The 14,591-nt window shown below is 36.2% G+C and overlaps 1 protein-coding gene across 2 annotated transcripts in view; it reads right to left on the reverse strand.

The window, feature by feature from the left end:
* Window positions 1–1,115: 1,115 nt before the first annotated feature.
* Window positions 1,116–14,591, reverse strand: part of LOC150082126 (uncharacterized) — a 79,404-nt gene continuing 65,928 nt past the window's right edge. For both annotated transcript variants that reach the window (XM_090379995.1, XM_090379996.1), the window contains exons 6-7: window positions 9,586–9,797; window positions 1,116–1,284 (exon numbers count right to left, since the gene is read on the reverse strand). In XM_090379995.1, the coding sequence (XP_090236121.1) occupies window positions 1,188–1,284; window positions 9,586–9,797 (309 nt within the window). In that variant the 3' untranslated portion in view covers window positions 1,116–1,187. The remainder of the gene's footprint in view (window positions 1,285–9,585; window positions 9,798–14,591) is intronic.

A 14,591-nucleotide genomic window follows, 5' to 3' on the forward strand; every position in this document is an offset into this window, starting at 1 on the left:
ACACTAAAGTTGATACTAGTAAGAGTTCCAGAAATGCTCTCAACTACAACAGATGATAATAACTTTGAGCAGAGCTGCCCAAGAGAACTACTTGGAAGAAGCCAAAAAAAGCATATGTATATTGACACATATCATGAATTCCTTTACAAAGGCTAATACCTGGTACAATAAATCCAGATATTTCTGAGTAAGAAAAACATGAAATAACATTAAGGTATTTTCATTTCTAGGATGATCCACATTTTTGCAATATAGCACAAACATTTCAGAGTGACTAATCTGAAACCATAGTTGTTCCATTATAATGAGCACCTAAAATAAAACCTTGCCAACTATCTCAGATTCTTTTAGATAAGAAAAAGAACCAGCAGTTAGTTTTTATGACAAAAAGTTTACCAATAAACATGATTGCATTATCATATAAAAGAGAAAAATAAAACAAAATTTTAAACATCAACCACTATACACTACATTTATAGTTTATAAATGCATTTCAATTTCCTTTGGATCACCATTAGATTATTAAAACTTCCATTTGAATACTGTGCATTGCAACTGTGCTGTAATTCTTTGAACATATTTAGGAAATACCAAAGATAAAGTTATATCACAAAAATAAAACATCACAAAAATATTTGAAAAATTTTGCATTTTCACTGTTGCATTATAGAAAATGAATATTAATATAATAAGCAATGGAGCAACTGAGTTCAAATTTTGAATTTAGCAGTGCAGTACTACAATCTGGATTTAAAAATAAACTTCCTAATTGTTTGAATGGATAACCCTAAAGAAATTTTTTCTTCTTCAGTATATCCATTGTTTATACTAATGGCACTTATGTTCAAGTAAATACATCTTCAGACAAGACCAGATTTTACAGTATCCTCTGAAAATGTACTTGCTATCTAAGGATGACACAGAAAAAAATAATTTAAAAAAATTGACTTATTCTAAAGTACTCTAAAATTTCAAATTCTAAAACTGCAACAAAATTTACAATAACATGCAATGCAACTTCACAGTATTCCCATACACAATATATCTTTCACTGTATGAAACTAATTTCTTTCCACAATATATATATATCACATACATGCATTACACACATTGTCCATGCTTAGAGGGAAATTTTCACAGGTGTAGAACTGTGAAACATCATAAAAGCTGCATAAAACTGAGTTTTTTTAAACATTATCTGGCAAGATATCTGGATGTATGTGTGTTGTCAGTTCTTTTTCGCTGTTCACAAACACAACTTTACTAGCAGTAACTTCATTTAACCTGAAATAAAAAGGGAGAAAATATAAAAAAAAAAGATCAAATCAATTCATATTGGAGTCACAACTAACTGAAAGATCTTAAACTATTTGCTAAATACCATGTGCTTTTTTTTGTCTTACAAAATATGAGTTTTTAGCCATTATATATATATCCTAACCTATGATTTCCACTATTTTCCAACTTCCTAGCTGCAAAATTAAGTTGATTTTTGGAGAGACATTAGTTATAGATGTCTCCATAACAAGCTTTAATTTTATACTATGTAATTGTACATTACACAAGTAGCACTACCATTATAACTTAAAAATGGATACTTTTTCACCAATATTAATTTTCGCTGAAACTTCCCTTAACCTTGTGGACACTCAGGCTTGGGTCTTAACCAGAAGTAAACCCATGCAATATGAAGTAATAGCCACCAAAATAAAAAAATTATACAGTTGCAGAAAAGTTAAAAGATTATCAAAAGAGTTAAGAGTGGCAAAACAAAATGAAGTACATTTTGCAAGTGTGGAATTCCAGAAGGAATGATCTGCACTTGGATGAAAGAGAAAGAAAAGTCGCATTCACCCATAGATCCCTTAAAGATGAGGTAGGCCTCCAAAGAAAGAAAGCTAGACTTTGTGAAAACAGTGATGAGCACCAATGCTTATACAAGTGGTTTCTACAGCAGCATAGTGAAGGAGTATCAATAAGTGGGATAATTTTTAAAGCACAGACACTGGAATTCATAAGTTACTTGATAGAGAGAGGACACATTTAAAGCTTCCTTGGAAATAGGTTTGTCATGGGATATTGCAGGTTAATCTTGTAGGCAAATCTGCATTGGTGACATTACAGCAGCAGCAGAAGCATTTCCTGAATTTCTGCATGATGTTATTCAAGATGGGGAATTCACAGATGAAGAGTTGTACGACTGTGATAAAATAATGCTGTAGTATTAATTTTACCTCGACCAGTCACTGGTTATTAAAAAGGCACCCAACAAAGTGGGCATGAAACTAACAGAGAGAATTACTATGTGCAAACAAGACTGGAAATCACAAGCTAAAGCCATTGTGCATCGGTAAAAGTTGAAGTCCCCAGTGTTTTAAGCACGTCAACATGTAATGTCTACCTGTGATTTATAAAAATAGCTCCAACACTTGGATAACGAGTGATATTTTGCTCCATTGGTCAGATTCCACTTGCCTTTCAAAAAAACTTGAAGAAAAAGACTTGTTACTGTTGGACTACTGCCCAGCTCATCCTTTGGCTGATGTCCTGAAATTGAAAGACAGTTGTGTTTTTGCCAAAGAACACAACTGCACTAATTCAGCCACCAGTGTTTTATTCGTAGCTCACAACGTAGGCCTTCACAGCCTATGTGATGAGCTACTTGCTTTTTTTTTTTGGTTTGGTAGTTGTTGGCGCATCGGCTTCTGTGGCCATAGTGCACCTCCCAAGGTTTTTGCAGTACTTTGATCCAAGCCCGAGGCGGGAATCGAACCCGCGACCTTTGGGTTGCCAGGCAGGCACTTTACCCACATGGCTAGCCCGGTCGGCGAGCTACTTGCTGGTGTTGTGAACTCAGCAATTCCAGTTCTATAATTTCTGAAACATTAAAACCAAAAGGTATTATATACATCGAATTAGTGTGGGGGTAAGTAAGCTCAACAGCAACTGAAAACTGTTGGAAAAAATGTATTGGAAAAGTTGTGATCACTAATCTTGAATTAGCAGCATTTTTAGAACAAGAAACAAAAGCTGCTTGTAATGTACAGGTGACCCCCGCTTAACGCTGATCATTCGTTCCGGAAAAACAGAGCGCTAAGTGAATCTGCGCTAAGCGAGCGCCGCTTTCCCATAAGGTAACATATGTATTTATGAGCTGCGGTCGGTGCCATAGGATATTTCCTAATGAATAATAAACAGTAATGAAAAGATGCACAAATGTCGGTCAAAATATTTAATATTCAAATATTTGCATATATAAAATATTCTGCATTGCATACGTATAATTATGTGGTAACTACTTGCATATCAAAAGTAAATTTAAAATTCCAATTAAAATAATGAATTTAATCATGAAAAATGTGTAAATTTTGAGTTGAACTTTGGCCCTCTTCCAAATAAACTAAAAGGGGTATTAATTTTAAATCACCTGCAGCGTTACAACCAACAATAAAGTCAACCGATCCTTCGCCGCTTTGAAACCTGGCATGTTTTTTTCTTCTTTCAATATGAAACTTCTTTTTAACATAGATGAAGCAGGACTTTTCCACAAAAGTCCTGCTTCATCTATGTTAAAAACTTGTTGAGAAGGATAACACATAATACCCCTCTTCAATAATTTTAACAAGTTCTTTTTTGAAAGTTTCGGCTCCTTGATCTGCACTTGCGGATTCTCCCTGGATTTTAAATCTAATCAACCAGCCCTTACCAGTTTTAAATGGTTCCACATTTTTTTTTTTTTAGGCGAGTTTTCTTCAGATCATCATATTGGCTAATCTCTTTCTCTCTCTCACTTTTTTTTTAATATTTAACTTAACTGAATTCTGCATTGGAATATTATCTTCAATAAAATTAAAGTCTTTCCATTTCAATCCTAATAGCCGGCCTAGCCCTAGTTGCTTGCAGTGGAACAGCTATCTATCTTTCCCGCTGCAAAAATTAATTCTTTATTTTTTTATAATTGTTCTTACAGTTAAAGTTGCAAGTCCTAAATTATGGCACACATCCGTTTGTCGTTGACCGGAATCGATTCGCTTCAAAACGTCTAATTTAATTTTCAAATTCAGTCTTTTTCTTACATTTATAGTCTTCGTACTGCGCCCAGACGTTGTTGCTTTTTCATTCCTTTCAGTCATTATTAGCTCTTCGAAAATGTAACTGCGTTGGTTGAATTAATTACGATACAATGTTCAAGTAAACTTTCCGTTACGCACGATGTCTAAACTTCGGATAAATGCATATAACGCAAATATTACAAGCAATATACTTGATCATTTTTTAAAATGTTGATCTCGGAAGTACGTAACAAGTCACTGTACTGAAACTAAATTAGCGTGCGAGAAAATTTCACTGAGCGTGGGAAAATTTCTCAAGTCGGCGTGGGAAACGTTTTAATGCTGTTTTGATATTCATTTTCAAGCTATCGACTCCATCAAATGAAACGATTTCGTTAATATGTCAAAAATGTAATCTGTAAAAGAGCGTTATAGTGATCTGTGACAGCGTTATAGTCAGATACGGGTTATAATATAAGAACAGCATTATAGCGAATCAGCGTAAAGCGAACCGCGTTATAACGGGGGCCTACTGTACTTGGTGGCAGTCTTGGAGCAAATGAACTGGCTGCTGGGAGTGAAGTGGTTGCAGAAGCTCTGGATGCACATTACGTGGGCAAGGAGGAAATCGTAGTCTCTGTAGGAAGTCAATCAACAAACAGAAGGCCAGTGACTCAGAAGATAATGTGGATGACTCATGTAAGGAAAAAACACCAGAAATTAACAAGGTTCTTCAAAACATTAATGAAGTGATGGCACAGTCAGAGTCTTTTGTTTTTTTATATAAACCCCAAACACAAGCGGTATTAGAACCTATAATATTTAGTACCATGCTTGGGTTGGAGTTTGAGAAGACGAAAGAAGATATCTGTTGACATTAGACTTGAACTTTTATAGACTGTAATTTTCAGGAAATACGTATGAAGGAAGGTTGTTCCACAAACGGCAGTTGAATGAATAAACGAGGAAGATGGAAAGTTGGTTCTGTGAGTTTGAAGTTGGACAGTAAACTGATGTTGGCGGCACGTGTTTGGACTGTTTTGAAAGAAAGAGTGTGAATTATAAAAGCCAATTCAGAAGAACATGGCCCACGGAAGTATCTGTACAAAAGGCACGCAGCAGAAACAGTACGTCTATGAGACAGAGTGGAGAGAAGAGCCATTAATTAACCTAACTGCCCTCTTCTGAATGGAATCTAGAAGCTTGAGAGAGGTTTCGGAGGCACCGCCCCAGATGTTGGAACAATATTCCAGGGTAGAGTGGATTTGAGATTTGTAGAGTGAAAAGATGTTTGGAAAAAAAGTAATGCCAAGAGTGAAAGAGAAAACCAAGTTTTTTAGATGCAGAGGAAACAATATTTGTAATGTGCTTGTGCCAAGAGAGATTAAAAGTCAGGATAATCCCCAAAAGAGATATCATTTTGCCTAGAAATTGGAGTGCCACCAAAGATAAGCATAGGAGCAGAAGAATCCTTTTTGCAAGAGATAACACAAGACTGAGTATTAGAAGGATTGAAATCAACTAAGTTGTCTTTGCCCCACTGAAGATCAGCATTTAAGGAATTGGAAGCATATATTCAAGAAGTTGAAGCTGATTGAGCAGGGCAAGGTTTTTCAAAATGGAAAGTGGAATGCAATGTGCTATCATCAGCAAAACTATGGATAGGATTTCCAGTCAATGGAAGAAGGTCATTAATATACAAGAGGAAAAGAGTGGGGGAAAGAACTGAACCTTGGGAGATACAAGCATTGGTGGAGAAGTTAGAAGACAGAGCCATCTACCATCACCCTCAGTGAGCGATCAGAGAGAAAACTGGATAACCAATTACAAAAAACAGTTGGCAAACCATAAGATCGAAGCTTGTTTAGAAGACCTTTATGCCAAACACAATGGAAAGCCTTTGAGATGTCAAGAGCAACTGCTTGTGTTTCAAATTTTTCCAATGAATTTGTCCATAAATGGGTAACATAAGTCAGAATATCACCAGTGGATCAACCCTGATGGAATCCATACTGGCGATCGTTGATCAGACAGTTTTCTAGGTAGTTTAAGAGTTGACGGTTAATTGCTTTCTCCATTACTTTAGAAAGGGTAGAAGTAACTGCAATGGGAGGGATTGTCACCCTTTTTAGGAACTGGCTGGATATGAGCAAATTTCTAAGCAGAAGGAAAAACACCTTTGGAATAAGAAAGTGAAAAGGTGGCAAAGAACAGGAGTATGTTCAGAGCACAGGTTTTGAGAACAAGTGGAGAAATACCATCAGGACCTGGAGCTTTCTTAGCATTGAGATTCGTCAAAATCCTTCTGACATCCTTTTGACAGAAGATCACAGGAGGCATTGAATGGAGTGTGTTGGGAAAAATGGGATGCTAGCAGGTCAGATTTATCCTTGGCTGAAATGACAACAGAACCATCTGGTTTTGACAGAGGTGGGAGCAGAGATGGGCAAAAGTTGCAGCCAATAGCATTGGCAAGAGATCAGAATGCTCGGCTACCATTACAGCAAGAAGCAAGTTTTCTACTGTTAGCCTGTTCAAAATCTAGTTTGGACTGATTAATGACTGCTTTACAATTGTTGCGAGCTTTGATGTAGGCAGAAAATGAAACAGAAGAATTGAAAACAAGCCAATTACAATATGCAACATTCTTCTTTTGAACAGCCTTAGCACATTTATTGGAAAAACCAAGATTTAGATAAAGGACGAGATTTTAAAGTGGGAATTGGAATAAAGGATTCCATTCCTACAAGAATAATTTCACTGACACGATCGGAGCAAATGACATCAGAAGTTTTGAAACAGTAGTCCGACCAAGGAAATGAAGAAAAGAAATCTCGCAGGTCATCCCATTTTGCATTCTTGTAATGCCAAACAATACGAGGCTGGGAATGGCCATGAGATAAAGGCTCCATTGGAGAAGAGACAATCACCAAGTTGTGATCTGAGGTACCTAAAGGACAACTCACTTCGACCATGTATTTAGAAGGGTTGTTTGTGAGAAAAAGATCAAGCGTGTTGGCTGTATGGTTAGGATTGTCCAGTATTCTTGTAGGTAAATGTACAATCTGTGCAAGGTCGTTAGAAATTGCAAAAGCCTCAGCATCTCGACCAGCTGGGTCGTTGTGACTAGAAAACGGAAGCCAGCAAGTTGTGAACATTAAAATCGCCAGGGAAAAATCGCCTCACTTAGGAAAGTTGGACTGGAGAAAGTCAAGTTGCAAAGAGAGGAAGTCAAAGAGCTCCAAGCGATTAGTGGAGTTGGGAGACAGTAGAGACCAGCAGATGAATTTGACACAATGAGGTAGAGAGATTTTAAGCCATAGAAGATCAAAGAGAGGAGATTCCAAATTACCAATTATCTGACAGGGAATATTGGAACAGACATATGCACAAGTACTACCTTTGAGGCGAAAGGAATCATACAGCGAATAATTTGGGCAACTGAGATGAGCAGTATTTGAATCAACCGATAACTGAGATTTTGTCAGAAAAATTACATGGGGTTTGGCAGACTGCAAGTGGAAATAGACATCGTTGAGATTAGAATTGAGACCATGTATATTTGTGTGAAATGAACTAGGAAGCGTTTGGGAGGTTTAGATCTTTTTGCAGATAAGCTTACTCTGTTAGTTTAACAATTCATGGTGTGATAGTGAACATCTTCATTTATTGCACCTGACCACTATCAAGAATTATTTACTGAAAAAATGCTGTCATAAGTTCCAGCAAACTAAATTACACAATTATTTCAAAACAGATGCATAAAATGTAAGTCCATAACAGCATTCCATTTTAGTAGAATTTAAAGGAATGATATAACATTTAATGCTTTGTCTTTTAATCTGTATACTCATTAATAAATAAAATATAATTAATTATAAAATGGAAGTGCTGATGAAAATAAATTAAAAAAAAAAAAAAAAAAAAAAAAAATCACTGTAGAGCCTTTATTTAAAAACTATAAAAAGACAACACACTTATCCATCAAATAGATGAATAAATGTATTGTCTTTTTATACATTTATCAGGTGGCCTTTGCGTCGCACGCCAACACCAATTAATCGTTGCTATGAATACCACTTCCACATATTCCAGCAACACTTCTTTTGGCTTTTTTTAAAGATCTGTCTATTTGAAACACTCCTTTTATCACTCTCCACATAGAATTTTAAAGCAAATGCCTTTATAGATTCTTTTTTGTTTTTTCAATATCTGACACAATCTGTTGGCCAACACCAAATTCTTCTGCAATTTTTTTTCCAGGAACACCATTTTAAAGTTGTTCTATCACTTTGAGCTTGTTAATGACAGTTAAAGCAATGTGCTTTCTTTTAATTCCACTTTTCAATTCTCTAAAACCCATAATTATATAAAATATGCTAACTTAAGTACATATATACGTATAAAAAGTACGCATATGAAGCAATAACATCCGTCAGAGTCAACAACAATACTGAATAAAAAGCAAGACAATGTAATGTATGTTCCTTCCTTCCTTCCTTCCATCTCTCTCTCTCTCTCTCTCTCTCTCTCTCTCTCTCTCTCCACAGTCAGAGTGCAGTCTTCCTAAATCCTGTCTTTCAAAGTACTCAACTGTGAACAGAATTTTTCATATTTCGATCCGGATTAACTGCAACCGGATTACCAAGGGTTTGCTGTATACACATAGTATCAAATTCCTAACTCAAATATTTCTAGGTAAGTGTATACTTACTGACTTCCCCCTCCTACTATCAAAATACTACTACTCCCATATAGTCTTTTCATATAATAAACTGGATTCTATGTTTAATAATTAAAACATACACACACAAAATATACAGGTTGATATTATTACAATAAAAATATAAAATTTCTTCTAATGATTATAAATGCATTTTATGCTGGTAGCACCTCAATCTAGATTTGGCAACACTATGGCACCAGTCACTAGAGCCTTTCATTATGAATTGAGCTTTAGCAGCACATGGCAAACTGAAATCTCACATCAGAAACACACTTTAATATTCTTGCACTAGGATCTTTGGTTATCATCTGGTATGAACAAAAAATTTTTCTAGTACTATACTTCTTAATGTTAAGCTTACCTACAAGTTTTTATCCATCTAGAATTTTAAATTATAATCACTGCCCTCATTTCCCAACAATCCACTTGATTAATTTTGATTGTGAATCATACCAACTCTATTGCTTCCTGAAACTCTTACAGGTAATTAACTGGCTGAAGATATCTGTCGAAAGTTCATTTAATTTTATTCATTCAGTGTTCATTTATTTTAATTCGTGACAAATCCATGCAAAAACTTCCTCAAAATAGTGAATATATTTAATTAACTTATTTTTTGTTACACGTCACATTAAAAAAAAAAAAAAAAAAAAAAACTACACAAGTTTCAGACACAATTTTTAAATTATCAATACTTTAACAAAACAGATATTTAACACTGTAATATAATTTCCCTTTGAGTAAAGACAAAGTACCCCGTATAAGACATTATTCGGAAACAGTTTCATTAAATTAAAATATACTTACCATTGTCTAATTATAGCCCAGCACCCACAAAAAATTGCTGGAGAGTTGATAATAAGGCAAATCCCCAATCTCTCAGGATAATGTTTACTAAGAAGCCATATTAGGTTCTTGACTAGCTGATAGTCCATGCAACTTAAACCAAAGTCTTTTAAGTCAAATATAATACAAAGGTTGTCAATCACCTCTTCAAAACACTTTTTACAAGCCTCTTCCTGTGATAGAAATAATTCGAATTATATAACAATATATTAAAACTACAATTAGTAATTTCTAAGAAGCAAATGTGCTTCTCAGAAATCATTTCATGAACTGTAATTTTTAGAGGTAAAAAACTACATAATGTATGTAATTATATAAACAATACAAATGAAGGACAGGAAAACAATTAAAAATAAATTCAACTTTATTTTATTTTATTGCAGTTGATTTATCGATACTGCAAATTGTTAATTGTTAAAGTAAGCTTTAGAATCACGAAGAAATGCACATTTTATAATGCAATTGTGGAAAAAGACAATTTTTTTTCCCACTACCAGGAGTATATATACGATATCCTTCATGTATTTGAAATTTTATTCCAAAAGCAAGACTAATTTTTTATCAACAAGGATACATCAGATTAGAAATCATCTGTGCAAGCTACAAACAAATTACAGCACGGCTTTCACCACTGCTCTTTAAGAAACTATGAAATGCTATATTTGGTATAGCATTTCCTACAATAACAAATACAAAGGGTTCTAGGAAAGTTTTGCAATATGACGCAACAATGAATCACAGGATGCAGCATGTTGAGACATGTTCATACGTGCATAGTAGCTGCCGCGCCAAGTCGATGGGCTCAGTTATTCATTAGTAGTGAGAGTGTAAAGTGCTTGCGATGGCATCGTGGTCACGAAATGAAATAAGGACAGTTTTGCGGTAAAATTTCGTGCATGGTTTAACCATAGACCAGTGCTTAGAAGAAATGACTCTTGCACTAGATGATGATTGTCCACATCGTACAACAATATTCAGGTGGTATAGAGAATTCCAAAGGGGAAATTTCACTCTGGAGGATTCTGAGAGGCCGGGAAGGCCACGAACGTCAGTTACGGAGGAAAACGTTACTGCTGTGAGGAAAATGCTTGACGAAAACAGGCGAGTGACCTACCAACAGATAGAGGATACTTTGGGCCTAAATGCACCAGCAATTCGTTCGATTCTGCAAGATCATTTGCACGTGAAGAAACTTTGTTCTCTCTGGGTGCCGCATCAACTGACTGAAGAGCAGATGACACGACGTGTGACTTGGTGCCGGGAGATGTTAAAAAAGTTTGATAAGGGACAATCTCGGTATGTGAACAACACCGTGACAGGTGACGAGATTTGGCTGTACTATTACGATCTGCCGACCAAGGCTCAAAACAAAGTTTGGGTCTTTGATGATGACAACACACCCGTAATTGTCAGAAAATCCCGATCTGTAAAGAAGAAAATGATAGCTGTATTTTTCAAATCAAGTGGAATTGTGGAACGCCTGCCTAAAGTCATTGGATCTATGAAGAACCTGCGGCCAACGTCAAGAATGGACACCTGGTACCTCCATCACGATAATGCTCCAGCTCACCGCGCCAAAGCCTGCACCGAATATTTGACCACGACAGGACTGAAACTTCTCGAGCACCCTCCCTACAGTCCAGACCTTGCTCCCTGCGACTTTGCACTGTTCCCGCATGTGAAAATGAAGCTAAAAGGGAGGCGGTTTTCCAGTGATGAGGACCTTCTACAGGCTTGGGACAACGAGTGTGCTTTACTCCCTAGTGAAACTTGGCAGAACTGGTTTAAAGATTGGTTTTGGAGGATGGAGAGGTGTATTGAATGTAGAGGAAATTACTTTGAAAAAATTAAATAAACAAAGCTGTATTGCAAAACTTTCCTAGTACCCTTTGTATATAAAGATAATTCATCCTGTTGGGGCATGTTAAATTCTTAATTGTAATTCAAAATAAAATAACGAACTGCTGTTATATAACTCATCTTAAGCTATTACTGATTATTATAATATTGCAATATTATAATCATCAGAAAAAATAACCATCTTTTAATTCCTATTTTTTGTTGCTTACATCTGAATCTTGAACATTCACTTCCATACCATTCAAATTGAGTTCGTGATCACATCCATGCTTGGGCACCTTGGTCATGCCAAATCGTCTAGAGAATATATCTATTTGACTCTTTTATCCCAATTTCCAGGACCTTCTCATTTGGCCTTTGTAACAGCTTCTACAATGGCCAACAAAATGGTTGTTAATGACACTAAGCTACTGCAACAGGATCTAGAAAAGTTGAGCAGATGGGCCGAGAGGTGGCAGCTGAAGTTTAACGTTGACAAATATAAAGTACGGCATATGGGTAGCAGTAACCCCAGAGTAACATATCAACTGTGTGGTACTACACTCAAGATGGTAGAGAATAAAGAAGACCTGTGGTAACTGTGCTTGTTGTTGTTTGTTAATTTGGTTTTTAGGAGCATTAGCAACTAAGGCCATATTGCTCCGAGGATATGCGGTGGTCATTCCCTGACCTTTCCGCATCCTCCGTATTTGGTGATCACAGGCTCGAACCCCGGTCTAATCAAGAAGCGTGTGCTACGCACTGCTGCTCCTGCCCACCGAGGCGCCAGGGTAACTGTGCAGTCAGATACAAAGTTTTCTGAGCAATACAGACAGTCTGCAAGAGTAGCACGTGGCATCTTATCAATGATATACAGGAATTTTTCTAGCAGGGATAAGGAGGTCATTATCCCCTAGGCAATGGTCAGGTCACACCTTGAGTACTGTATACAGGTCTGGAGGCCCCATTTTAGGAAGGATGTAGAGCTGCTGGAATGAGTACAGAGAAGGGACAAGATTGGTGAATGGAACAAAGGGTTGCTCTTATGAAGAAAAGCTTAAGTTGTGTCTGGAGACTAGTCAGTGGTGAGCCATAGTGGGCTCGCGAGAGCCCATTGTTATTTTTTTTTTTTGAAAATTTGCAAATTGTTGAGACGATCATTTATTTTACAAATGAAATCCTGAATGCAATTATTGAGTATCCAAAGCCGAAACTACAGTGGGGCAAGCGGGGCCCCCTTCCCAGCATTTTAATGGTGCAATCGATCGGTTATGTATTTTAAAATTGCTTAATTTTTGATTTAATTACAGTCGGACCTCTGTTTAACCAACTTTTTTATACCAATCCAATTTTTTTAAAATTCCCTTGGTAATTACAATTAAAATACAGTAGTTTCCGTAGAACGAAAATAATTTTCATGTAACGAAACAGATTAGGAGAGACAACTTTGTATGCATTGTTCTAACCTCTGGGCTTTAGGTAATCAGAAAGCGCGAATTAAAGGTGAAAGCGATTACCGTTCCACAACGTAGTGCTGCCCGTAAAACTTATGCAGCCACATTCCGAGAAGTCGCGCTAGTCAATATGCTTTCCATAGCCAGTCAGAGGATTAAGAAAATTCCCGACATGGATAATAGCCTCTGGTTCCCCTTTACTCTGACAAACAGGCATATGTTTTTCAGAGAAGTGAGTGATCCACACCTTCCAGTAAATTTCTCCTGTCTATGTTTACATGGTCACAGTAGCTGAATATCTGAGCGATTCCGATATTTTGCACAGTATTTAAAGAACTAGTGACAGTAACAACGTAGGGGGGGGAATTGAGGCAACTAAGATATTATATAAACTTTACGAAGATGAAATGTTGGAAGATTTTAAAACTTTGTCGAGCCTTTCACTGTGTAGAAAATTTTCTAAAATATAATGGCATACAGGCAATAATTAAAAAAAAAAAAAAAAAAACTTACCAATCTCCAAAAAACTAGCGCGAATTAAGGATGATTGCTAAAGAACTTGGATGTGGAAACTACAAAGATCGGTCGTATATTCGACTACGAAGAGCAGCTTGTAGCTTGCCAATGGTAATTGCAGGTTAAGGGAATTATTTTGCATTGTGCAAACATTTTGAATCAGAAGTTAAATATTCGGGATTATTAAAGTGACTTTTAAATCTGGAATTTCTTAACCATTTGGCACCAATAATCGACATCCTGCAGGAGCTCTCTTACATTTCAGAAGCTTTACAGATTCACTATGGCAAAAGCAGATAAATTAATTACAGGCATACCTTGGTTAACGTTACCTCTGATAACGAAGCTTCGATATAACGAAGTCCGCAATTTCAAGCCTCATTTAACATAAAAAAAATTCCAGTTTAATCACCTGAAATCTAAACAAACTGACGAAATTACGGAAACCTTTTGGGCTTCTCGTGGTTGGTTCGAGAAATTTAAAAAACGGGCCAGGGTTCATGGTGTAAAATTAACAGGAGAAGCCGCAAATAAGTTTTCAGAAACACTAAATGAAATAATTGAACGTGAAAATTTTCCACCAAATTTGGTGTTCAGTGTTGACGAAAGCGGTTTGTTCTGGAAACGGCTACCAACAAAAAGTTTCATTTCTATTGAAGAAAAACCAGCTGCTGGGTTCAAAGCAGCTAAAGACCGTTTAATGTTACTCTTTCGATCAAATGCCTCTGGCGATTATAAATTAAAATTGTTATTAGTTTACCATTCAGAAAATCCGAGGGCGTTAAAAGGTAACATAAAAATGAATTTACCTGTAATATGGAAAGCAAATAGAAAAGCGTGGGTTACCAAGGAGTTATTTACTGATTGGTTTGTTAACCACTTTTGTCCTGAAGTAAAACGGTATTGTCAAAAAAACAACTTTGAAGAAAAAGCTCTTTTGTTGTTAGCCAATGCTCCGGGACATCCTACTGATCTTAACACGTTGGACACATGCATTCCTGTCAAAGTTGTGTTTCTTCCAGCAAACACAACTTCTCTGATTCAACCATTGGATCAGGGAGTGATAGCATCATTTAAAGCTTATTATCTGCGTCGAACATTAAGCAATTTAACTGAACTAGAGGATAAAGAGGAAATGAGAGTTAAAACGTTTTGGAA

Source organism: Mastigoproctus giganteus, chromosome 8 (assembly GCF_048544385.1).
Source record: "Mastigoproctus giganteus isolate SK-2022 chromosome 8, ASM4854438v1, whole genome shotgun sequence".
NCBI classification, from domain to species: domain Eukaryota; kingdom Metazoa; phylum Arthropoda; class Arachnida; order Uropygi; family Thelyphonidae; genus Mastigoproctus; species Mastigoproctus giganteus.